Below are 26,505 nucleotides of genomic sequence, written 5' to 3'. Positions count from 1 at the left end.
AAACAAATTATTGGACAATTTATTGCTTGAACTGTACCAGGGGGAAATATCACTATTTGTATCCAGCCTGTGCACAGCTGGTGTGGAGGAAGTTGTACGACAGCCGGGGCTGTACAGAGACCACCGGGTGTAAATAATTCCACATCTTGCTCCAGAGGGGAGGGGGTTCTTCTGCTAAAGGTGACGGGTTTGTTCACTGTTACTTGCTCGGCGTGCCCACCAGCGAGCGCTGGGGGGGCAGTGGGTGACCACTGCCATACTGGTTAAATAATAAAAAAGAAAACAAACCAACCCAATCCAAAAAGCTTATTTGGGAGCAGAATGCAGCATGCTCCTGCCTGTGGGTGTGTGTGAGCCTGGGAAGGGTGAGCCACTCCTGGGGCAGCTGAATTGGGAGCGGGGCAGCTGATGGCGAGGGGCTGGGGGTGGACTGGGGACCCCTGCGCTGCAGGGCACTGATGGGGTGTCCAAGGTACAGTGGGCAAAGGGGCAAAGGGATGGTGCTTTTCTGTGTGCCCCAAGGGCACACTGAGCACCCCAAGACCTACGTGTCATTTCCCCAGGGCTGTAGGAAGTTACTGGGGAGGCTGATGAGCCCCTACCCAATTAAGAAGTGAAACAGAAGCCCTGGTATCTATTTGTGGTTCTAAATTGCTTTACTTCTGACACCTGTCCCATGGGGTGTGGTTGACTTTGGCCAGGAGTCTTCAAGTCCCCCTCCCACACCTGCAGGGCTGATGCCACAGGCTGGGGAGCTTTTCCTGCTGCAGGGAGTGATGAGTGGGGAGGACAGTGAGCTGAAGGGAATGGCTATCTGGAATTTAATCCATGGCAGGGCTGTTAGTTGGTTTGGGGACCTTCTGCTGCCTTTTCTAGGGCTTAGAAATGGATTTTATACAAATGACACTTTCCTGAGGACAGCAATGAGCGTTTCAGGCAGGGTGTACCTCTTCCTTCTGCCAGCTCAGCCTTCCAGGTGGTCACCCTGATCCATGTGGCTGCAGTCCTGGAGGAAGGCTGCCAGTGCTGCCTGACCAGTTAGCCTGCCCAGGAGATATCCAAAAGGTTCCTCTGGATCCCCAGACACCATCTGAAATTCCTCCAGGTACGTACCCAAACTGACCAAACCTGCTCTTCCAGCAACCAGCTCCCATGGCAATAATGCACTAAGCAGATGCTGCTGGCTCTTACAGATTAGCCTAAAGATCTCTGAGACCAGTGATTGTGTTGAAAACCTTCTTGCAAAGGTATTCTAATTGCTTTGAAGGCAATTAGAATAAGTTTATAACTAGTACAAACAGGAGCCAGGCTGTTCAGCCTCTCACATCAGGGTTTAAACACTGAGAGGGGCTGACAGCAGTCACCCTGGTCAATAATTCACACTGATGTTGAAGAAGCAGAAGGTGGTAAAACTTTAAGTTCAAGGCCAACACTTAGAATTTAATGATGGAAAACTTTAGGTCTACTTGAAAAGCTTTTACATAAAGAGATGAAAATTAAATGGGACAAAAGCAGATGGCTTTGAAAACCAGCAGTAAAAAGATGTCAGCAATCCAGATTCACTCATATTTTGGGTGGCAGATGGGTTTTTGAGGGGAAAGGGAAGATAAAAGATGTTCCCTGATGCCTTTGCCCTGGACAGAGACTGTGAGAAAGCACAGGAGCATTGTGACCTTCTCCTGGTGATGAATTGGTGTTTAGTCAGGATTATAGGGAATTTCTTTTCTTTTGGAAAGAATTAAAGCAAGAGGAAGAATTTTTTAGCTAGGCTAGGCTGAGCTGTGTTACAAGAGCAGGGAGGAAAGGGCATGAGATGGAGATTGTCATTCCTGCATGTGCCAGGACACTGCACTGGGCATCAGCACCCTTCCCACAGGCTGCGGGTGACGGGGAGGGGAGTGGGATGGGGTACCCAGCGGTGAGCAGGGCAAGACCTCTTTTAAAAGAGGATACAAATTACACCAGAATACCAACCCCCTGTGCTGGTAGCACCCAGCCCTGTGCCCTCCCCATGAAGGCAGCCCACAGTCCCCCCACACCAGCCCCAGCAGAGCAGGGGCTCTAAGCAGGTCAGACGTGCCTTTAGCCAGGAGAGCTGGTAACCATTCCTGGGCTCTGTATGGCAGGAAGCATTTTATACTCTCCTGACAATTGCAATCCAAATAGTCATTCATCAGTTCTTGCGATTTGCCGTGAAATTATATATGCTCTGTGATAATGATGCAGGGGCCTAAAGAGCTGATCTTGGCAGGAGATGAGACAGGGTAGGTTGGCGAGTAACTTAGAAGGAAAATAGTGGCTTTTGGTGGGATGCCTGGCTCTTATCAGCTCAAGAACCCTGAAGGGAATTGGGCAGAGGTAGGGGTGTCCAGGCTGGCTGAGCTCTGCCTGGCTTCTGTGCCCATCTGGGAAGAGCTGGGCTCCTAAGAAACTTGAGAACGATTGTCACCGTGTGTGTGTGTGCATAACAGCTGAATTAATTGTCAGGTTTATTTATCCTCTCATTTTTTGGCATCCTGTAATTACCAAAATGAGTATTTGTCAGGACTGCAGGCAGCAGAATGGTAATAAATCACTGGCCACAGACAGGAGGTTGGAGCAGTTGTGTCTGTAGTGAGCTGAGATTGGTTTCAGCTTTACTGAAGGGCAAGTGCTTGGGGGGGCTGGTAGGCTGGGGCAGAAACAAACAAAAACCAACCAACAAACAAACCAGCTTTACAGAAATGCTCCTGAAATTAAATCCATGGATTCTCCATAGAGTTCTCCAGCTGTGGAGAAATCCCCTAACAGGGATACAGGTGGGCTTGGGGAGGTGAAGGCTCAGCAGGTCCCCGTGCATGGGACATTGCCAGGCCCTGCAGGGCTGCAGGTCCCTTCCCACAATGGCACCAGGGTGACCAAAGTCACCCCTGTGAAACACACAGGAAGGTGTCTGTCTTTGTGCCCTGAACTGAAGATCTGCAGAAACAGGGTTGAAAGGTGAAATCCTCGTGCTGCAAACACACCACTTTCTGAGTCCTACTTTGCAGAGTGGGAGGGTGACTGGATCTCACCAGAGGCATCACCTTCATCTCAGCTGCAGACACAGCTTGCTGACAGGTGAGGCTTTCCTCTTGTTGGCCCTTGTAAAAGGAGAACAGGCAGAAAGGACTGCCCATGGTGCTTGGGAGGCTGGCCCAGAGATCAGTTTTTGCCACCTACATCTTGGAGAGCACATCGTTCCGAGTCTGTGGTTTTGAAGAAGTTGGTGTGTTTCCCTTCTTTGGAAATAATCTGACTGTCCCTCAGTAAGTGCATGGAACCTGACGAAGCACAGGGTGTTGCAGGGGTGGTAAGCTCCATCTGGAGAGCTCTCTGCTTTGAAGTCGGATGCTGTTTTAAACTCTGCAGGGTACTTTTGCTTAGAAAAAGCAGCAGTTGTCAGTAAAGATTGATCTTGGTCCAGAAATTTTTGCTGCCCCCTGACTTCTTTTCATATTTATTAGTCATTTGCAATCTCTTTGATGACTAGATGCATGTTCAGCTTGGAGAAAACTCTGTTGGAGTATTTGCTGAAGCAATGTCAGGGGATAGGAGACACTGACCACACTCGCTGTGAGGCCCAGCCATGCTAATTATGGTGCAGGTGCATTTAGATCAGTCATTATTAATTGCCACAGCAGCCCCTGTGTTCCCAAGCAGAGGCTGAGGAAACCCATGGAGTCAGCAGAAACCCTGGGGAGGTTGGTCTGAGGTCTCACCCATGGGTGTGCAGACCTGGTCAAGCCAGCCAAGATCAATTGTTCCACAGGCTGTAGGTCAGTAACTGTGGAAAATGCTGTGCCTGTGGGAGTGGAGCAGTGCCAGGGGTTGCTAGGGGCTTCTTTCCTGCCTCTGGTGGCAGAGGGGAAAGTTTTCATGAAGAGCAAAAAGCAGAGCAACACCATCCAGGAGGTTGCTGTTGAAGACACTATCTTCATTCAACATGTTCCTCAAACCACTGAGTGCAACTGTCAGCAGGTGCAGTGTGATGGGCCCCAAATCAGCTCCACTGAGAATGGGACTCTGAAGAGGTTTAGACTACAATGACTCTGGTGTTTGTTTGCAAAAGTCCAGCCTTTAGCTGTGAAATCCTGATCCAGCACTGCCCAAGATCCAGGAGTATTTTCTGCTGCTGTTTCATCCTGAGCCCTTTCCAGAAAGCAAAGCAGCTGCCAGAGGTCAGACACAGGGAGCCTGGTCGGTGCATGCGTGAGGATGGGTGCCAGGTCTGGATCTGCATTCCAATTGGACCAAAGCAGAGCTTTTCCCCATGGGGATGTTAATCCTGGGCCTTGGCTTAGAGCCATCTCCAGCTTTCATGTTTTTGGAACTGAAAAAGAGCACCATTCTGTTCAAAGGAAGAAAAAGTCCTTATACCCCAATGAGAAGTCACAACTGGCTCCTCAGTGCTGAAACCCATCTAGCTCCACCCTGCTGGACCCATTTTTAAGCTACAAGTTCCCATGGGCAGCCTGGACATCCTGTTCCCCTTCAGGCCAGCAAGAACTCCTGAGTTGGAGCTGCCTCCTCTGTCCACTGGTGAAGGAGAAATCAAACAGCAGAGGTTGGAAACCAAATAGCAGAGGTTGCTCTTGGGTCTCTTTGGGGGGGAGGGCAGCCTTTTTATTAGGTCCAGATGTTGCTTTCTGCCCCGGGCCATGCTGGGAAGTAAAGCAAAGTGTGTTAATGTTGGCTGGAAGAGCCTCTTCGGAAACAGGCTCAAAGGAAGCAGGTTTCTCCTGTGCCCGTTTCCTGGGGGAACAGGGGAGATGGGCCAGCACAGGAGGCACAGGCATGGGGTCACCCTGCTGCTGAGCAGTCTCTTCCCTTCCCTCTCTAAAATCTCCCAGCAGTGAGTATGGCTTCAGCCACCCACCCACTTCTCCAGGGCTCTTGGGTACCTGCTGTCCCCTGGTGAGTGGCTGCTGTCCCCGAGCTCATGACACCCACAGGGAGAGTTGTCCCCATTGCTGAGCTGACAGATCCCTTCTAGAACAATTCCCTATTGGGTTTTGTATCAGGATGTGGAAATGGAGGACTCTGTGTGAGGGGCAAGGCTGCTCTCCAGATGTTATTTTTCACCATTAGGCAGTGTTTAAACATGCTATGATTTCTTCCCCCCCTTTCTGAGTGCATAGAGGAGAGACCCTTGGAGGAGTGAAGTGAGTGGCAGGGGGAGGGCAAATGAAGCTTTTCCAGAAAGTGCTGAGCTGGGCACTTTGCAGCTGACTCTGCTAGGCTGTGGCACCACAGTCACTTAACGGAGCTGGGCTCCAGCGGGTCCCCAACAGCCAGTGCCAAGCCTGGAGGCCTTCAGAACACGTGGCTCATTAACAGTGTGCTTCAGCTATGGCTGGGGCTGACACAGAGAGCTGGTGCTGCCAAAACACTTACAAGTCCCAGAGGACTCAGGAAGGGCCCAAGCTGCAAAGTTCAAGGGCAGATCTGGAGGCAGAGCAGAGCTGTGCTCAGCAAAGCACCCTGAGCCTCAAGGGCTGCTCTGCCACTCCCTGATCCACTCCATCTCCACTTCACTTGAAAAACAGGCTCAGACTAGAGCTGGAAGGATGCTCAGCTCCTCTCCTAGATACTAGTCAGGAATATGCGTGGCTCTGAGTGCTCTCTCCCCTTGTTCAATCTATATCCCAGAGTAAAGCCTGTGCTCAACCAGCCAAGGATGCTCCCAGAGGTCTGAGATGCTCCCATCCTAAAATGCCCACTGGAAGCTGGATCTGAAGTTAAAACCCCAGCTCTGCCCCTTCAAGGCCATCCTACTTGGCCACAAGGGGTCCATAACACGATGTGCATCATCACCTCAGCAGCCCCCAGCGCTGGAGACACTCGTCCTTGAAGCCGTCGGGCGGCCGAGCTCTTCAGCAGCAAAAATGAATATCCTGGAAGTGCAGGCGCTAAAAAAAAAAAATCCCTGTCGGAAGCACAGCAAAAGCCATCTGTGAGTGGAAGAGGTCAAAGAAGAACACAAAGGCTTTTATTTCCTGGAGGCATTTGTCAGCAAGACAAATGTGGGTTTTTTTTTAAATTTGCTGCCATTTCCTAGCTGGCCGCCCACGCAAGCGCCAAATGGACTTTCACTCGCAGAGAGCGGGGTGTTGGCCTGTGTCCTTTGTAATCCAATGCTCGGGACTCAGCTGAGGAGTCTGCTGGATCACTGTTTGTTATCAGTAAGTGGGGCATATTTAAAGGAAATGGGCAGATTTCAACACTACATCTATAACTAGTTTATTGCTGGTGTGTTCCTCTCTTGCCCTTATAATTTATGTTGAGAATGATAAATGAGGGATTGATGATTCTGGCTGGTTCATGAATAATCAGGTTATTTCACTGCAAAGCCCCAGGGGAAGGTAATGTTTCTCCAATCCTCCATCAAAGAGAATGCAGTTTGCACGCGCGTGTGTCTGTTGCTCATTCCTCTGCTGCTTTCTGTGGTTTTTGGCGTGGTTTTGCACCCTCCCTCTGCAAGTGTGCATATGCCCACGCATTCCCACAGCACATCCCAGTGCCAAAATGTTTCCCAGTCCATGCAGTGCCTTGGCATCATGAATAGCAGCCAGGCACGGGGCGTTTGGAGCAGTTGGCTCTGCAGAGCAGGAGGGGTGGGTGTCTCAGTGGCCTGTGATGGGAGGCTGCACAGCCCCGGTGCAGCTCCAGGGAGGTACGTGGTGGGCCCTGACCACAGCGGTCAACTTGGAAGAAGCCCTGATCCCATTTGTATTTCAAGGAGCTGCAAATAGCTGCTGGCCTCAGGATTTGCTTGGGAGACAGGAAGAACCTTGGGGAGGTGATTTGGATGTTTATGTATATAGAAATGTCTAATCACCAGTCTCAGAACAGGCTCAGGAAGGGAATCTGGTGGTGGTTAGTCAGAGAGGAGGATATTTTTATGCTAGAAATGTGCTGTCCGCCTGTTTGTAGGGTAGGAAGGATATGATGAGAATCAAAGGCTTGGCAGGATGAGCATTTTCATCCTTGTAGATGTGAACTCCCCATCTGTCTTGAACTCCAAGGCGTGGAACTGTTTAGATCCAATATCGTTATTAGAAGCAGAAAATAGAGCTCATAAAACTCCCTCCTTACGCCCCAAAAAAGCAATTCCAGGACCCTTTATCCTACTCGAGAACAAGCCATTCCTGCTGGGAACATGGCTGGGCACATTGCCAGGGGAAGGAGACTCGGTGCTTTGGCAGAAGCTGCACAGGCCTGTGGCAGGTCCTTGCTCCTCTCCAGTGTCACCAGACCAGGGGATTTAGAAACAGGCAGGTGAGCTGGGCATGGACAGTGTAGTGGCAAACCTGCATGGCCAAGCCACATTCCATGGGCCATGGGGTAACTGCAGGGGCTGAACCTGTGGTGGGAATCACTCCCCCAAGGAATAGGATGAAAACCAGCACTAGACCCACATCTTAGCACAGCTGGGCAGACAATGATGAGAGTATCTGGCAGTGCCAGCCTGGGAAGTCCCCATCCCACCACCAGAGCAAGCATCCAGAGGCCCTATGCAGCCACCCTGGGGGCTTGACTGCTGAAGCCAAGATGCCCCCTGAGGCACTGAACCTGCACCACGGGACACGAGGAGGTCACAGAGCTGCATCCAGAGCATGCCAGGTGGGTTCAGTCATCCTGGGATAGCTGCTGGGGGAGGCAGTTGTGGAGCCACAGGGGCAGCTGCCCAGGGGACAGAGGTCTATCTTGCTGTGACAGTCTCCCATCCCATGTCTGCTCCCCAGAGAAATGGATTAAGTGACAGTTCAGCATCCTGTGCCAGAAGAGACAGTTTGAGTAGATGGCCATGCTACACATCAGTCCAGGAATGCTGCTGGTGATTCCTTTGCATTGGAACAGATCCATGACATTTCTGGGGACAATACAACCTCCTGCTGCTTGGCATTGCCTCGATCTTCCAAAGAGACTTCTGCAGGTCCAGGCTGTGACATTGCCATCTGCTGATGGAGACCAGACACCAAGCCCAAGGTCTTGAATGTGGTAGTCTAAAGCTGATGATTTGGCAGCAGGGGGACGTTTTTACTGCTCCAGTATCAGGTAAGGCTCTTTTTCTGGCAAGTCTTTCCATTATTTGTTGACTGTAAATAGCTGTGGAATGAAATTTGATGAAGGCATCTATTGTTTCCTTACAACTCTGCTTTGCTGAGTGGAATAGGAATCCCAGCATGTGGGTTTTTATTATTATTTAATTTGTAGCTGCCCATTACCAGCAAATTCTTTTAGGTGAGGCTTTTGGCATTTTACACTCAGCATTCTTGCTGTCTGTAAAACCAGCCTAAACCTTTCCTTCTGTTCATAAAGGCATCTACTTTAAATTCAAAGTCCATCCATTATAACTTCAGCACCTTGTAATCCCTCAGAGATATGTGCAATTACTGTCTGAAATATCCCAGGAGCAAAACTAATACCAAGCATCATCTGCTTAAATTTACAACATCCAAATAGCACAGTAAAAGCCACTAGCTTAGGGGTTAGCTCATCTGAGCACACTTGCCAAAACACATATCCTGCATCTAATACTGCTTTTGCTGCTGAGGATTTAGCTGCCACCTCAGGAATCTTCATTGGACAGCATTCACATTTTATGGTTTTATTTAAATAGCAGGAGTGGATGCACATGTCCTTCATCTGGCATTTGGGTATCAGCCAGTGAACTCGCCCAGCCTGCACATCCCCTGCCTTCTTCACATCCTTGTGTTTCCTCAGGTTCTTAGGCATGAGTGTGTCTCTCATCCTTCATCCTAGGAGCAGTTCAGACATGATTTGTGTCAAAATGCTTGGGATGTGGACACGGGCACTTCCCTTGCAGCTGAAGCCTCTTGCATACCATGGCTTTGCTTCTCCTTTCCATTCCTTAGAGTTTAACAGCCATTTTCGTCCAAGCCTATTGACTTCATCCCTATAAATCCAATATGATTTTTCCATAAAGATTAGTGTCAGATTCTCCCTGCAGACATCTTGGGTCTTGGAAGACAGCAGAGCATTCTCCTAATAGCTGGCTGGTGAACCTGAGGCATTTACAGCAATGGGTTTAAAATGCACTTTATGATTTTTAGCGCCGATCCAGCCTATCCACTGTCATGATTTGGAAAGTCAGGACACAGCAGGGGTCCCAATACTGTACTAGGTTGTGGATCCCTGTATATGAAATAAGCATTGTGTTGGTTCTTCCTTCTCTTGAAGGCCATGGAAAAGCTGGGAGAGGAACTGTCTAGATCAAACACACCAAGGCTTTGTAGCTGGGTAGAACAAGATGAAGGAAGAAGAGGGAAATTTAGAGTGAAGAAATGGTAAAACTGACAACCAGTGAAATCTGGAAGGGTCAAACTGCCTCTGCAGCAAGCAGAGTTCTGCCTCTGCTTTTCAGTTTCCCTGGGCACATGTGGCAGAGCAGGTTTTACACATCACAGCACTGACTGACTGTGCCACCGCCACCCCGTCCAAGGGGAGCTGGGCTGAAACCCACAGAAGGGAGGGACACACCAAAAATATGCCCTCTGGATGGAAAAGGGGCATTAGGTACCAAATAAAGGGACAAGGAAGAGGAAGGAAACTCCAGATACATCAGCATGATAGTTTGAGCATTTTATTATGATATATAAATTTTGTCTTCTTAAATTACTCTCTATGAGTTGAACAGAAAGGGATTATGGTGGAGGGGGGAATATACAAAAATAAAAGGATATTGTGAACTACTGCATCACCACATATACAACAGTAAAGTACTTTACAAGCACTTAGAGAATCAGACTTACAAAAATAAAAATATGACACATCCTTATGCATTTCCACCACTTATATGTTCTCCTTCTCTAACCTTCAGACACCTTTCAACCCCATCCTCAGGTCACGACTCACATGGTAGGATACTTTGCTCATTTTGATGACCATCACAGTATCTGAAAAAGAATTAGTGCCTCCCAAGACCTAAAAAATCCAATGGTTATAGGAAAGCTTTAGGGGAGATATTCAGAACAGATCAATTTGTGAGTGATCAGGTGATCCTCAGGGAGCAGAGTTTATCTGGCAGTAGAAATCCGAATATCCCACAAGAAGATCCATCATCCCCTATAAAGCATTCCCCCATCTCCCCAGAGGCACAGCTCTGTGCATGTTTGCTTGGCACACACACAGTAAGTACCCCGTAAGCCTGGGGAACACTGATGCTCACAGACTTCAGTGGGACTGAATAACTGTGGCAGAGGAGGGATCTGATTTTGTTTCAGCTCTAAAGAAGGCAAGGAATGCCTCTTCCTACAGGAAAAAAGGCAGGTTAAAAATACAATGGCTAAATATCCTAGCTCACAGTGTCCACACATAGAATCATTTGCCTCTAGACCAGACTCACACAGTCTTTAGTCTTCAGTTTGCTCTACAAAGTCTTTTGCCTTCTGTGACCTTTCCTATTTTTTAAGACACACTCAACATAAATAGTAAATAGCATTCACTTCTCTGACCAGCAGCTCACTCAAACACTGCTATCAACACCCAAACCCCATTTCATCATTCCCAGAAATGTTGCACCAAGGGTGCAAATCTGTCTGTATTTCACATTGAGAAAAGTAGAGTGGGCTTAGGAAGAAAAAAAAAAAAAAGGAAAAGGCAAAAAATAAAGATAAGCAGTAAACTGGTTTGGTCAAAGTTGTTCTCTGTGGTTTGTGCAAAGTATTCCACAGATTTTGAAAGTCCAGTATTTCGTTAGGGTTTCCTCTTTTTGGCCCCAAATGTAATGATAGCAATGCAGGCAGATCAGACACCAGCACACTCTGTTGCATTCAGGGGCAAAAGAATCACAGGAATGAAGGGGGTGAAGGGGAACCCCACACCTTTGGGATAGTGAGTTTCCATATTGAAAAAAATCAATCTTACCCCCAAATCCCCCCCCAAAAAAGAAAGATGCCTTCTGTGAAAGTTTTTGATCTCAAAAATAACTCTTGATGGACAATAATTCCAAAAGGCAGAGTCTAACTTTACCCATCAGGCTTACAGGACTGTGGGCAACATGTACATCAGGATCCCAGGGAGAAATTGTGCAGCCACAGTCCGAGCTGCTCAAGGAAACTCACCTTTCCATGGTCTAAATTAATCACTTATATCTTTGAGAAAATATACAGGAATAAAGATCTGTTGGTTGAGATTAATAATGCTCCATTTAAAAGAAAAGCACCTCCCTAGTGGGACTAATCATTCCTTTTAGATGTACAAACATACTACAGCTATGGCACGAGGCACTTCTTGGCTGCTTGCAGCAATTCTTCATTGGCAACACACACACAAAATACAGTTTCTGGTGTTTAAGCAAAACAAAAAAGTCATCACTTTTCCCAGTCATGGTAAGGCAAACTTTGGCTCTTCCACCACTGCCTAACCCAGCCACAGGGATGGGAGCAGCAGGGACAGGGTGGACAGGCAGAGTGGGATCTGTGCCCAGGCAAGGGTGAAGACTTGACCCTCTATGGTTTCCTTGTCCTCAGGAAAAACAAAGTCCCTTTCCAGCGCCAGCTTTTGCTGAGAAGAAAAGCAGCTTGTGATTGGGCCCATGGGAGACACCTCGTAAGAAGGTATTTTTAAAAAATTTCTACAGATCTCAGGCAATGTCCCAGTTGGGATGTGGTCCAGGGTTGTAGTCCCACCATAGCCACTGTGGCCACACAGCTCAGAATGTGTTCAGCAGCCTAGAAACCCACACTGCTCTCTGTCTTTTTTTTTTCCCCCTAACATGGCAAGACCACAAAAGCTGCTTAAACTCAAAGGAGCAGGAGCATGTTAGGTCATTTCTAGTCTATTTGCAGAGAAAACAAAGCATGAAGCTTCAAAGAGGCCTGGCCTGAGTGTGTGGGACCCTCCAGTGCCAAGGATGCAGCTTTCCACTGCACCCTCCTGGGGGTCACATCCACCTGTGAGATTTTGCCTCTGCAGCCCCTGTCCCTGTGTGGTGAAAGTCCAGGCTGAGGTTCAGGTCTCTCTGCTGGATCTGTATTTGCTCACTAGTTTTTTGGCTTTCCTTGAATTCTTTTTTTATGTTGTGGCCAATATTTAGGAAGCAGAACTAACAGTGGAGAAGGCTGGCAGAAGCCTGCAGCCAGTCATGATAAAAGAGATTTTTTTCTGGGGAAAACCTGTCCTGCTCAAAGACCAATGTGATCAAAAATTGTAGCTTTGTGCTTGAAGCAAGGGAATAATCCAGCTGTTAACAGGAGCAAAGCCTGATGTGTGGTCAGAACAGGGAGTCTCTGGCATCCCTTTGGCTCTGAGGCCAGCCTGTCTCCATGCTTGCTCAGTGGAGGTGCCTGCAATCTAATCTGTCATCATGCAGGGATCTCCTGGGTGTGAGTGCTGGCCCTGCTTTTGAACCTGGATAACAGTGTTGCTCAGCTTGGAAACCTGCCCCCCTTTGTACAGACTCTCATGGATATGTGCAATGAGCCCTCCAGAGCCTTCATGTGTACCCAGGAAGGCAGGTGGGTATTTCCCCCAGTCCCAAGGCTCACTCAGCAACACTTGGAGAACAGGACAGACCTCATGATGAACTACCAAGTAAGTGCATCACCAACTTAACTGCACTGGGACCGGGACCATGTTCATCCTCACATCTCCTCCCTACTGCCTAAGCCAACTCCATGTTTGCTGGTGCCCTGGGGAGAAGGGTTGCTTCAGGCATAATAATCCCTTCAGAGGCAGACAGTGCTTTTCCAGGCTTTGATGCTGACAGTCAGTGACAGCAAAACCTGACCAATAACAAATATAATCCTTGTTTGTGTTGCTGTAAAGAATTCAACAGTAGGTGGAAGCCTTGGAAATCCTTTGAGAGGTTTCTCCCCACCAAGTGCTAACTCCCAGAGAAGCAGAGTTCATCACTGCCATAACACATATCTTTCAGTGCTAATGATGCTTCAGCTGTCAGGATTTAAGTTTATATATAAAGACTTTATATTTACCTCTGCTGGAAAAACTGTGCTTCATTTTAAACAAGAGAACTCTGTTTCATAAAGGTCATGGTTCTGGTCACATTTACCAATTGCTTTTTGAAACTTATGGAAAGAGTATCTTTATAAGTCACTATTTAATTTTACTATTTTTTCAAGTTTTTCAGATTTTTATTTTTTTTTAATCTCTGTGGGTTTGTGCGTCAACTGTTCTGGGCAATCAGCTACGTCTTGTTGACATCGTTAATAGGCTTTCTGACTTGGCTGCTCAGCTGTGTTCTGAAGTAACTCCATCAGACTCACAGCAAGTCAGGAACAAAGTGGAAAGTTTAGAAGAGGGAAAGCTGGAAATTAATTTCCGGAGCTGTGTGGTTATTTTCTAAGTCTGAGCAGCATGCAAGAATTCTTGGTAAGATTTCTGGAGACAATTCTGTGCTATTTTCAAAAGTTATATGTTTGTGGGAATCCAGGCTCTTGCAGATTTTTCAGCAAGCTAACAAAGTGAAGGGATACCAGGAAATGGGATTCATGAGTGGGGAATGGTTTACCACAGGATGGCTGTACTGACTCCTGCTCACTCAGTGTTTCTTGGTCCTTTTGCAGAGACAGCTCAGCTGTTTGTGAAGTACCTGTTGAATTGCTACAGCCTGGATGATTTAGAAAGACCTGGACTGATTTGGGCTCTTCAAGCTATTCACAGAAAGTTTGGCTGCTCCTCCACAGTCAGAAAAGCTGTCCATGCGACAAGTATGGAAACCATTGAGAGGGTGAGTTAACCCTGCCCTGGGCTTCTTTGAAGCCAGAGATCATCTTCCTGCCCTATGCTCTTCCCTGCAATAGTGCCATTCCCTGAAACTCAGAAGGGTTGCAAGTGCTTAAAGATCCCTGTAAACTGAGTGTTCAAGGCAGTGAACAGCACAGCACACTTGGACTGACAAAACTTTTGAAAAAGGGCAATGGGCTCCTAAATCATTTGCTCAGTTTTAGAAACTAGCCCCCCACCTATTCAGTGTCCTCAGTCTCCAGTGCTTACTCTCAGCTGGGCTCACAGAAGACGTGGCTGGGTCAGGGCAGGCCCTTCTCCCATCTCCTGGCTGTGCTGTGCCTTGCCATGGTATACAAACCTCCAGTGGCTTGCAAGAGCACCAGGAGCCTGTTTTTCTCCCTTTTCTTGGGGTGACAGTCCCCACTGCTCCCAGGAAGTTAGGCTGAGGTGACTGCAGTGGTGCAATACTGCAGCTCCCTCTCAGATGAGCTGTTGGAGCAAGCTGTGGTGTATTAATAACCAACTCCTCTGCAGTTCAGCTCTGAGACCTGGCCTGGTCTAAGCCGGGCTGACCAGACGCTGACTCTGCAGTTGGTCTTCCCTTTGCAGAGATCAAAATAGCTCTGAATGTTACAGTGACTCTCACCTATGTGCTAGACGAGACCTACAGAGCTCACTAGGCTCTGCTACGGGTAACAGGGTCCTTGGTCATCTTGAATTCATCTAAACACAACTCAAAAATAGATATGCTCAAGGAAAAAAAACAAAAACAAAAAACAGAATCGAGATCGTGAATGTCAGGAATGTCGCAAAATACAAGCCAGCCTCTCTCACTGATCAAAACCATCCCGTGCCCTGCAAGCCTCCTCCCAGCCAGTTCAGCCTCACCCACAACGAGGTGTTCTCCAGCCATTGATGTTCAGTCGCCATCCATGAAGGCCCAGCCAGAGGCCCGGCGAAGGCCGCGGCCTTCCCGGAGGTCGCGCGGTTGCCGGGGCGGATCAGAGGGTCTCGCTGTAGATGACGCACGGGCTGGTTTCCTCACAGAGTTCCAGCTGCACGCTGGAAGCGAACCAACGCTTGGCACAACCCAAGCTGTAGCTGAGGGTGGTCCGGTAAATGTTCTTGGCGCGCTTGGGAAAAATGATGGTTGTGCTCTGAAACCTCAGTGGCTTCTGGCGGGGCTCGAAGATCAGCTGGGACTTGTAGTTCCGCCAGGTGCAGTTGGGAGCAGCGATGATTGTCTCGCTGTAGGTGGTGACGGTGGGGATGGGGCCGTAGAAAATGTCGTCCCGGTAATGCTTCTCGGAGTCGTACTTCACCTCGGAATTGCACCTACAGAGGACAGCAAGGTATCACGAACACAGCCCAGGCAGTAAAGGAGATAAGACAGGCAGGGCTCTGCTCTAACCCTTTGAAGCTGGCAATATTTATGATCTCTTACTGCACAGATACTGGGGCTGATGCCAACTCTACAACAGAGAGCAAGGGCCAAAAGAGGACTCCATCCTTCTGGTGAATCTTGGTGGAACCACCCCTCACTGTGAATCCATCTCAGCATTTCTGCAGTGCATGTGCACAGGGGACCATGGTCCTGCCAGGGCAGAAAACACCTTGGTGCACAGGCTCCAAGCCACCCACTTCTTCCTCTGGTTTCCTCCACAGGCCCCACTGCAACCTCAGCTCAGCCCTGAGAGCAACACTGGAGGCAAACACCCTGTAATGGACTTGTTGAGCTGTCAAGGCTGTGTGTTTGTCTTTTTTCTTTGTAGTGCCTTGCCATCAGAGCACGAAGATGCCCAAGCTAGCTAAAATCAGAGTGCTTGGAGATGAGGGGTGAAATTGCTTGTTGGAGCCTACAGAAAATCCAAGCAATGGTGACAGAGAAGGTAAAGCAATGGCCTACTGCAGGCTATGGCTGCTCAGTACCCACATCACTGGTCCCAAAGAAAGTAACCACCTGAACAGCCATATGAAGAACCCACAAAACTTGGAATATCACTACCCTGCCTGTTTTCTGCAGGCATCCACAAGGGATGTAGGGACAGCAGGCCACAGACAGCAGGCCACGTGAAGGGCTTTCCCTAGAATTCCTAGCCACGAGGAACAGCAGGACTTTCACTGGTTTTCCCTGCTCCCCAAACGCTCCTCTAGCAATCAGCAGCCAAGGAATGTGCAGCTCCACGTAAAAAAGATTAAAAGCTGGGTGTGTGCTCGTCATTACCTCCACCCAGAGGGGGGCTGACTGATTGTGCATCGAGTGTAATCTGAGCTGCTGTAATGTATTTTGCACAGCCAGGGTGTAAGCAAGTCATTCAGCACACATAAAACACGACTCAGATGTAATCACCATAAAAACATGCCCGCTGGCAGTTCCTCAGCCAGCAGAGATTTACTGGGGTACATTTCCAGAGAGACGTTGCATAGGTTGAGGGAGGTGGGAATTTGCTTTACAGTCCTCCCACTGTCCCTGCCCCAAGCTGTGTGTAACTGCTCCAGGCTGTTTTTGGAGTACATTCCACACCAGCAAAAGAGGAAAAGAAGAGCAGAGACCAATGTTTATCCACCAGCCCCACAGGAGGGCAAAACATCTCCATCACTACCTTAAGGGACCATCTCCTCACTAGGAAGAGCTCATTCAGTCTCTATGGACTGATCTAATGTTGCTTTCTCTGCTGCAAGGGCTAACAAAAACAGGTGCCAATTATAAGGGTGTTGCTTCTTCTCAAGATACAAGTCATCTGGGAACAGTATGAAGACTATCAGATTAGTTAGTGGAGCTATCAAGCCCACAGATGGTAATGGTTTTGTCTCATAGCCTTGGATTTGAGCTGGCCTTGGAAGGAAAGCTGCCTTCTGTTAAAAAACCTCCCTCCAGTTCTTGCCTCCTCCCCTCCACCTCCGCTGCTGTCAGTGTCTTTAATTCAGGTTTTACTCTCCTACCTGTCCCTCCCTTCCCATCAAAATAACCATGACTCCCATTTATAAACACATTTTAATTTTTGGCAGAAGGAAAAGCACCAGGAAAAACACAGAAATCCCCACCTACCCACCCAATCCCATCTGTACCTGATTTCCTGCACGGGCTCGGGGCTGACCTCAATGCTTTCTCCAAAAAACACAGGGTGCATTCGAGGCCTTATCTCTGACATGGACGGGTTCAGGAGCAGGTAAGGCATCTGCAGGAAAGGAGAGCACAGCAAGTGGGACACACCAGATGAGGTTCCTAATGTGCTGTGACTGGCAGCTGAGCAGCCTGATGCGACACTGTGGACTGCCCTCACCTATCAACACCTCCCAGGTACGTGACTCTGCCCAGATCTCTGGCACTCCATGCTGTGGTATCTGCTTGTTGAAATTTAACCCTTCTTTTCCTTCTTCTTTTCCTGTTTCTTATAGGAATTGCAATTGTTTGGGGATTTTCTTTAGCCCTGATATTACCTTTACTATTATGAATTAACAAGTCTTACAAACACTCGAAGTGCACCAGATGTGGAAAAGTGCTCCACATCTGACCTAACATAGATACAGGGCTTAAGTCTGCTGATTTAAAGGATATAGGTCTACTTAAGTGAGATCTGTATTTATATTTATATGTATATATATGTGTGTGTGTATATGTATATATACATATGTATATATATGTGTGTGTATACATATATATCTCTTACACTGATCCAGCAGAGGAAGTGGGAGACTTGCTGTTGCTGAAGTCTCTGTGCCAAAAATGGCTCTCATGCTCCAAGGGATATTCTAGTTAACCATGCACAGCTGAGGGTGGGGTGAGACACTGGGGCACCTTGTGGCCTCTGCAATGCAGGAAACCAGTTTCAAGCCAGGAGTTTATAATGAATGGAGCTGCTCCAATTCATGACACCAAAAACTGGATTTTTAAGACTAACTGCACCCTGAAGTTACTACTCTGACAAATTGTCACAGTCCAGCCTAAGCTTCTCTGCCCACCACAGAAATGAGTAATCCCAGTTCTCTATACTGAGGTGCTCCTAAACATCAGTTCCCACATACAGAGATCCTGTGTCCGGTGCCTGGACTAAACCCAGCAGCTAATTAAGCCTAATCCTGCCCTCCGGGAAAAATGTCATTGCATGTTTCAGTCCCTGCCACTACTTCTCTGTCAGCAGATATTTATGACCCACAGGGACATGGGTTTTCTTTAAAGGAGATGGCCCGGCAGCCTCTGTGCAGGGTCTCTAGATGGCTGAAAAGCTCATGGAGTTTTCTACTTTCTACCATGCAGAGGCCATATGTGCTACAATCACAGCCACATTTCACCCATGTAAGTCTGCAAGAGCATCTCAGGACTCACAGAATCCACTGACAGTAGCTGAGGACACAGCTCTTGTATTGGCTTGCTCATCCCAGGCCTCTCCCTTCCACCTGCCCCAGCATTTTCTGGTCGGGTGGCCTAAGAGACAACACTGGAGCTGTGACCTAGTTCTACTGGCAGCACTGGGAGAGGTTCTGCAGCCTGTGCCCTGCCCTGTACACTGTGGAGGTCCCCAAATGCTCAGTAGAGTGTCCCTCAAGCTGGTGTTAACTGAGTCCACTCAACAACATCAGCTCCCACTAGCTGAGGTCTGGTTTTCTCTTGTGGCTTGGACTTTCTGCCTCAGGCTAAGTCAAAAAAATGTCACTGCTCCGTCTGAATTCACCAAGCCCTTCAATTCTGTGTCCCAAAGCCACAAAGCTGTTTATTCTTTCCATACTGAAATATCCCTGCACTTTACTACTGTGTAAAGTAGTGCTATAAAGTAAAATGGCCAACCTCTCTTTTTCATTGAGTATTTCTGTTCCATTGTCAAAGGAGGATAGTATTTGCATGGGGGGGGGGAGGAAAAAAAAAAATATATATATATATGTATATGTTTACCCTTCCTACCAAACACTGGCCAAAAGGCAAAGTTCACTTCTGGATTGCTTTCAACACTCTTGATAGGGGAGCCTTTCTGGTCGTAAATAAAGCTCTTTGCTTCTGAAATGTGAATTGTTTACATCAGACAAGCCTCAATTCACAAGGGTGCAGATATCCAGCTTTTAATAGTCTGCACATGGCCAGAGCTCTTTCTAAAGACATCTTGTACACAAGAAGAGGTTCATTTGGGTGAGGAGTCAAACACCATGTGGACAGGTACTCATGGCCTTTGTGAACAGCAGGCAGGCTGCCCTTTTGGGGGTTCACCTGCAGAGATCTGCAGAGTGCTTGAACTGGCAAAGGAAGCCAGGCTGGGGATACGTGTCCCTCCTTTAAAGAAGCATTTTCAAAGAAGCCATTTCAGTACTTCCAGGTAAACAAGTCTTCACACTTCTTGCTAACAAATGCTGACAGTAAGTGTGCTCTAAACATCCCCAGGATGTGGGAGGCGAGGTCCTTTCTGTGTCTTAGCTGGCACATTGCTGGAGCAGCTGGCCCCAGTGTTTGTACAGCACAGACTCCCCAGCCCGCTGTGCCGGGGGTGCCACTTGGTCGGAGCGTGGGCACCGCGGCCAACGCGTCTGTGGAAAGCACAAGTCCCACAGCAGGGAGCAGGAAACAAGAACATGCTGCAGAAACAATACCAGCGTGCACGGAGGAATGGAGGCACTGGCATGCTTGACTGAAAGCAATCAGAGTCAAAAACCTGCCACTGAACTTGGTGAGAGCGGGATTAAATCGTCTCCAGGTTAGTTCTGGATGGAGTGGTGATGGGAGTATTTCCATTGTGGGTTATAGTTTACCTTGCTCTGGGTAGAGAAGGGTGACAACAAGCACTTCATAATGCATTTCATATGCTATAAACGAGCACCAACCTCAGAACTGCAGGCTTGGCCTAATTTAGAAAGCTGGAACAACTGTGGACATTGGCAAGCCAAAGCCAGGACTGCCCGTCAATACCATTACAGACTCACAAGTAGTACCAAGAGTTGCTGCAGGTCAGAAACCCTGAAGTGACCTGGAAGTCTGCACATGGAAGATGTAAATAACTTACAAGGCATGGCCTAAAAATAGACATCATCTGTAGGACGCTGCAGGGTGCTCAACAAACAGCAACTGATTTGCTTGCACGGCATGAAGGGGTCACTAAACAGTAAGCACAGGTTTTACACAGCAGGGACTGAAAGGCACTTCAGGTGACATTTCGTTTCCCCTCCAGTGATGTTCTGAAATGTCAGCTCCTGCACCTCACCTGGGGTTGGGAAGCAAGGAGCAGGGGACGTGAGCTTTCCAAAAGATTTGTCTTTGGGGCTGAAATGTTATATGCTTTGCACGTGTCCAAAGCTGGCTTTTTGCCAAATGTTTGATACCAGTTCCTTCCAAACTGCTTTAAGGTAAAAACAAAACAAAAATGTTCTGCCTGTCAAAAAACACTGATTCAATTCTTTCTTCTTCTGCACAGGAATGGTTGAAAGAAGAAGAGCACTGGACTGCTGCACTGCCTTGAAAAAATGATCCCTGGCTAATTTCTAGCAATCACTCAGTGATCTCCGGACACCTCACAGATAAGGTGGGTTTCTGTATTGTCCAGCACCACAGATGGGCTGGCAGGGAGCAGAGCTTGCTGCCACTACTGGGGGTTATTGATGGTGAAGAGGAGAAGCCCACATCACTTTAGACCAGGCTGTCTACAAGGGATGCACAGCTGAGGTCTGTCTATCCAAGAGTTGCTCTCCTGGAACACTGCAGTAGGAGACCTGATTCATCTGTCCTCGGTAATTGGAGCTGTGCTGGTATTTACCAGACACAGCTCTGCAAAAGCCACCACAACCCTCTCAGGTTGTGCAGGGACATGCTGGGACAGGAGGTAGTCTGGTAGTCCAGGAAGGTTGAGGAGAGGAAAGGAAGGACACTGGAGAGATCAAATAGTGACCCCTATGTGTAGACATTATGCCCTCAAAACAGATCCGAGGTGACTAGTAAGCAGTAAAGGTGTTATTATTTTTATTTCCTTTCCAGCATATAATTTGTTTCAACCAGCAAAGAGTTACAATATTATTAAAAAGCAAAGAGCTTTCTTGTTCGGCTGCATTTTTCCCTCTGCCTCTTCCCTCTGATGCCTTTCAGGCATGTAACGGCCTGGGCAGCTAAACTTTGCTTTCTGCAAGTAGCAGATAGATAAACACAGATAAAATTGGTTGCTGAACGGAATTCAACCTACAGCTAAACGACAGCACTGACTGCTCTTTAGCTTTCAAATTCCAGGCAGCAAAGCAGCAAAAAGGAAAGGAAATTAATGTGATTTGAAATACATAAACCTCCAAAGCGCTTCCCCAGAGAGCACGAAGAACCAGAACTGACCGACTCCTTTTGCTACGGTCATTATGGGGAAGGCACTAAGATGTGGCATTAGATCTCTAGGGACTGTAAGGGGAAACGGTTTTCCAAGTGTCAGGGCTACAAACAGGATATGGCTTCCCAAATTCCCAGCTCCTAAGTTAGTCAGGGCATAAGCAAATCTCTCACCACATTTTCCCACTATGGTAACATGTCAGGTCCATGAAAATGTCACTTTACTCAGCTGTTATTTACAGCTATAATGAAAGATCTGGCTGAGTTATTTGACACACATCTACATTCTCCGCTCTGGAAGATAAGCAATATTTGTTTAACAGACCATTTATTTTCCCAGTATCTACACGTATTGCACATTACGAGTAATTTATACTAGAGCCGGATGAGATTATATTGGGAGGTGATAACAGTAAATGCAAACCTCAGGTAGAAGGCAGGGCTTTATTATTTCAAAGAATTACATCTTTCCTGCTTATCTCCCTCTTTCATTTCAAGTGGGAAACGCGTGCTGCTTTGCTTACTGTCCACAGGGTTATGCAGGGACGCAATGGAAATTCAACAGCTAGAAGACATCACCCTAGATGTCTGCCATCACAGCCACGTTTTTCAGAGTAGATGATAAGATCCTGATGCCCGTTTCCCTGATCTGCCCAGAAGGGACATCTGTCACAGCCTGCAGATCAGGTGAGGCCCAGAGCCATTCCTCTCCTTCACGGCTGGCATTGAACCAAGGAGGAAGAGGAGCGGGTGCATGTCCAGAACTTGATGGAGCTGAGGGACAGGGGACAGGCAGGTGGGGTTAGCCCTCGCCAGGCAGAGGCCACAGGTGTGGAACTGAAACCACCACCAACCCCTGCTGGGGGAATTCCTGCAGGATCTGGCCCTGTGGGAGGGGTTCAGAAGTGGGTCAGGATGCCAGGCTGCCAACGCCAACCCCTGAGGCAAGCCCTGCTGTGGTGCCAGATGGGTGCCTTGCTTCCCACACAAGCCTGGGGCTTTCCCCAGAGCTGCTGGGACCCACGTGGCCTTGGAGAATCACATCACCTGCCTCGTGCAGGCTGCAAGCTGGCTCAGGTTGGGGTGCTCACGTGTGCTTTCACTGCAGGTGTTGGCAGGTCTGGAAGTTACATATTGCCTGGAAATCCTTCAATGGCCATGTTCACCACCCAGCCCCTACAAGACAGCCCCCTGTTCTTCCTCGGGCACTTCCAGTGTAGGACAAGATGCTGCCTCTGTGGCCCAAGGGCTCTGTTAGTTAGGATGTTAGGAGGAGATGTTCTGGGTTCGTTGGGTTTTTTTTAATATCGGCCTTAAATCCAACAGGGTTGGCACACGTGCTGACACAGACCCCATTGTTGGGACCACGCCTGTGAAGGCTGTGCCAAGGGGCAAGGTCTCTCCTCTGTGCTTGAGATGAAGCTGAAAACTCCTCCCACCACGAGATTGATTCTGGCACCACACTGTTGTCCAACAAGCTCCTGAATGTAAGTAGCAATTCCCTATATCCCTGCAGCTCATTCACTAGGATATAGTCCCACAGAAGTCAGTGCTCAGTCAGGCAGGTTGAATGCACAAATACTTAAAAGTCTTTCAAAGAAAAGGAACTTGTTGCACTGACAATAGTTGCCTTCACTGTTGGGAAGGAACAGTCTGCTGCTTCAAGAAGGTACAATTGATAGTTCTGCAGATGAATGTGATCCTGATCTCCCTCAATATCCATTAGGAGTTGTGCTGATGAATGCAAAGCATTTATTTCAACACAGCCTAAAAAACAGTTCTTTTAGCCTAAAACTATATCCCAGGGCAACAACAACAGGGAAAACTCTAAGCAGATCTGGCTACTTTGATGTCATTTCATTCCCTACCCTTTCAGCAACTGCTTCTTTGTGCATATTATTAGAGATTTATTTCATTGTATTTATGTTCCTTTTGGCCCAACTTTATGGGCACAGCCTAGAGAATTCAGTAACCCAAGTCATAAGAATCAATTTAATCATGTTTCAGATTTAAGAGGCAGAACTAGGTAAAAGTCACCTTCTATTTTCCTTAGGATATTTGCACTTAAGCACAAAACACTTGACAAATTCCCTATATGGACTTTATTTGAAGAAATAAAAGCCAATTTCTCCTTCACTGCAAGTAAAATGAAAAAAAAAAGTCCCTAAATGGTGTTGAACTTGTGGTATTTATGACTCTGGCCCTAAATTGCCTTTCATATTTTCTTGGATCCCAAAGCTGTTCCCAAATTGGCTGGTTAAATGTGAATAAATGGTGCATTGTCTTTGAAACAAAGTTGTGCTTATTAAAGAGCAGAGAGTTTACTTTTTCAGAGTCACAGTTAATAACACAGAGCAGAGAGAGACAGATTTTAAACACAAGAAAGTCCTCGATAAGGGCATGCAATCTCCTTTTAGTTGGCATGAGCAGAAAAATTCTGTAACATATTTGTGAAGTTGGAGCAAAATAGCTGACTGCAAAATGAACCAAATGGGCTCAGACTGGTGGTTTGATAGTTCTGCAACAAAGAATAGTATGAAATACTTCCTGCAGATCTGGAATGTTGTTTTCTTCACCTGACAGCAATTTATTGTTACTGTACATACTGGAACTTTGGCCGTTACTGACTGAGTTTCTATAAGGTTTTATAGTATTCTAACACAAAGAGTGCAGGCTGCGTTCTTGGCTCTGTCATGTTTGTAAGCAAAACAAACACTAATATAACAGGCAATTTAAAAAGGCATTTCTTGGTGTGCAAATAGCTGCAATTATTGATTTGCCAATTTTGCATGCTCTGATGAACTGCAGAGGAGTAGAGTTAAACAGAAGCACATTCATGGATTGCATAACTGCTCATAGATCTGCAAGTCCTTGTTAAACAGCAAGATTAAAGCTAATTAGACACTGCAATTTAGAAGTATGAAGCAAGCAACGCTCTTTGTATTTTTCCTGCTTTAATAACAGCTGCGAGCACAGTATTTGCAGGGTGGAATTGAGAAGAAGTGAAACTCTCTGTACAATCAAATAGAGTGAAAGTTCCTACTTACTTCATTATTTTGCAGTGCACCAAACAGAGTTAAAGAGCACAGTCCAGCACCACTCCAAACAATACAGTCCAAGTGATTTCAGTGTTTGAATCCCTGTAACCTTCTGTACCTCATAAAAGCATGAAAATACCCCCAATGTATGGAACCCATACTCTAAGAGCAGGAGCCAAGGGCTACCCTTGCAATGCGATACAAAATTTGGAAGCATCTACAGTGTGAGTTTCTCTGAAATCTGTAAAATGTTGATTTATGATCAAAATAACTGGAAAACCTATTTTTGCCTTACATATATCACAGGAATAACTTTTTTTTCCCTCCTGTAGGAGTCAAGCACTAAAACTCTCAGTCCTAATAGCCCGTGAGCTGAAATAAATTTTCTCCTGTTCTTTCATCTTCGATATCTAAAGGCTTTCTTGGGTGGAGTGGTGGCCAACTCTCATACTACTGGAACAGAAACTGTCATATCCCTATTACAGAGCTCTGCAGACACCTCCACCCCAGCTGTTTTCTGGTCCAGCAGCCTTCATTCACCTTCCTCCCACATTTTATTTTACAGACACATAGCAACAGCCTGATCCTGCCAAATCAGAGGTGTATGGGTAACTCTTTGTACATAAACAGTCTCATCAAGATGGCACACACGCCCCAGGCATCTGCAGGTAAGGCTCCATATTTGGAACCACGGCACGAGTAGGTTTTGAGATTTGATTTTTGCAATAACCCCACTGTAGTCTGGTGAGGAGGAGTCACTGTTCATAGGGAAGGCTTTCGCAGGTTCAGGAGTAAAAGGCAGTTTTTAATAATATGCTAAAATAGCCTTAGAACTTGAGAAAGTGCACGAGGGTGTGAGAAGTCATTGCAAAATGCTTCTGTGGGGAAGAAGTCTTTGAATTGTCACTGATCCATAGGTAGGTAAATTTTTCTCATAGAAAGATTTGTGCCACAGTTTCTATTCCATATAGAAGCCAATTAACTGTGTTGAATACACCTACAAACATCTTTTATATATGTTTAAAAAAATTTTAAAGAGCCCTAGGGAAGAACTTTCATCATCCTTTAAAAGCCTCCACCACCATTGCTTATACTCTGAACTTTGTGTTTTAAAAACAGCTTTTATAGCCCAGGGATAGAAATAAACAAATAAAACAAAATAATAGTCATAATAAATCTACCCAAATAGTAGTCCACAGTGAACCGCTTCGCTGGCACTGCAGCAGGCTGACCGAAATCTGCTGTGCTCTGCCAGCTGAGGGGCCATCAGAACACGAACCCTTCACTCCACAAAGCCCCACTCCAGCAAAGGGTGGCAGACATGGCTTGCCCCAGCCCCTGTCCCAACTCCTCGGACACTCATCTGTACCCTGCCCCAGCTAACAGGCAGTTCTGTCTTTCTTTCAGCCAGGGCTCCAGCAAAGGTGGCTATGTGCTCCTCACAAAACAGATGTGGGATGCCAGGATGGCTGGGAGCCAGATGCCCCTGCCTCGGTCCGGATGGATGCAGCTCCAACCTGCACCTACCAGGCAGCGCAGTGTCACTGAGGAGCAATTACACTTGTCTGTTCCGAAGGTAAGGCAGGGGAGCCTGTTTCAGACCTGGGTTTTGCTCCCACACCGTTATTACGAGTTTACCCAGCCAAACTGCCAACACTCTTGTGAGCGTATCCGAAAACCCCGCCTGGCACTGGGCCAAGCCCTGCCTGGCACAGCAGCGGCGGTGCCAACACCGGACTGCAGCTGCCACGGGCAGCCCGAGAGCCCCCGGCCACCAGCGGGGGGGACACGGCCAGGGGTGTCCCAGCAGCGGGCACAGGCGCCCTCCTGCCTGTCCCCCACGCCGGGGCTCGGCCAGCCTTTCCCCCCCCGGGGCCCGGAGGACAGAGCCCGGCGCCCGGGTCTGGCTCTTACCACTTTGCCGTCCTTGGCTCTCGCCGGCCCCGGGGCCGGGGGTCCGCACCGCCGCTGCCCCTGCCCGCCCTCAACCGGCGACAGGAGTAGAAGGGGGGGCTGGGGCTGGGGGCAGCCCCGAGTCCGGGCTGTCCAACAAGCCTTCCGGCTCTTCTCCTTCAGGCTCTCGTCCATCCCTTGCAGCTGGAGGTGACCTACCATTCTGGGGGCAGCGAGGGGGCCGCGGCGGGAGAAATCCTCCAGGCGCCGCCGCGGAGGAGGGAAGGGGAAGGGACGGGGGGCCCCCCCTGAGTCCCGACCGCCGCCACAGCCCGCTGGGACCCGGTGCTGCGCGGGCAGCGCAGCATCGGCCGGACCGGGGTGCCCGGCCGCCTCCCCTCCACCGGCCCCGGCCCTGCCCCCCGTCAGGCGCTCCTGGGGAGGGAAGCCGAAGCCCGATCCCCCGCCCAGCCCCGGGGGACGCGGCCGTGTGCGCGGGGCGGCCCGCCGGCAGGGAGCGCTGGGGGACGGGACGGGACGGACGCGACGGGGATG

General features: G+C 48.1%; 1 protein-coding gene across 1 annotated transcript in view; it reads right to left on the bottom strand.

Annotated features, from left to right (window-relative positions):
* Window positions 1-26,172, bottom strand: part of RFLNA (refilin A) — a 28,482-nt gene extending 2,310 nt beyond the window's left edge. The window contains 5 exon segments of the mRNA XM_018076323.2: window positions 14,623-15,069; window positions 16,804-16,913; window positions 25,972-26,062; window positions 26,064-26,118; window positions 26,121-26,172. Of these exon segments, the coding sequence (XP_017931812.2) occupies window positions 14,736-15,069; window positions 16,804-16,913; window positions 25,972-26,062; window positions 26,064-26,118; window positions 26,121-26,172 (642 nt within the window). The 3' untranslated portion in view covers window positions 14,623-14,735.
* Between the last annotated feature and the right edge of the window lie 333 nt (window positions 26,173-26,505).

The sequence above is a fragment of the Manacus vitellinus genome, unplaced genomic scaffold (genome assembly GCF_001715985.3).
Source record: "Manacus vitellinus isolate BGI_N305 unplaced genomic scaffold, ASM171598v3 scaffold_31_pilon, whole genome shotgun sequence".
NCBI lineage: Eukaryota > Metazoa > Chordata > Aves > Passeriformes > Pipridae > Manacus > Manacus vitellinus.
This window is presented reverse-complemented; position numbering and strand designations above follow the sequence as displayed.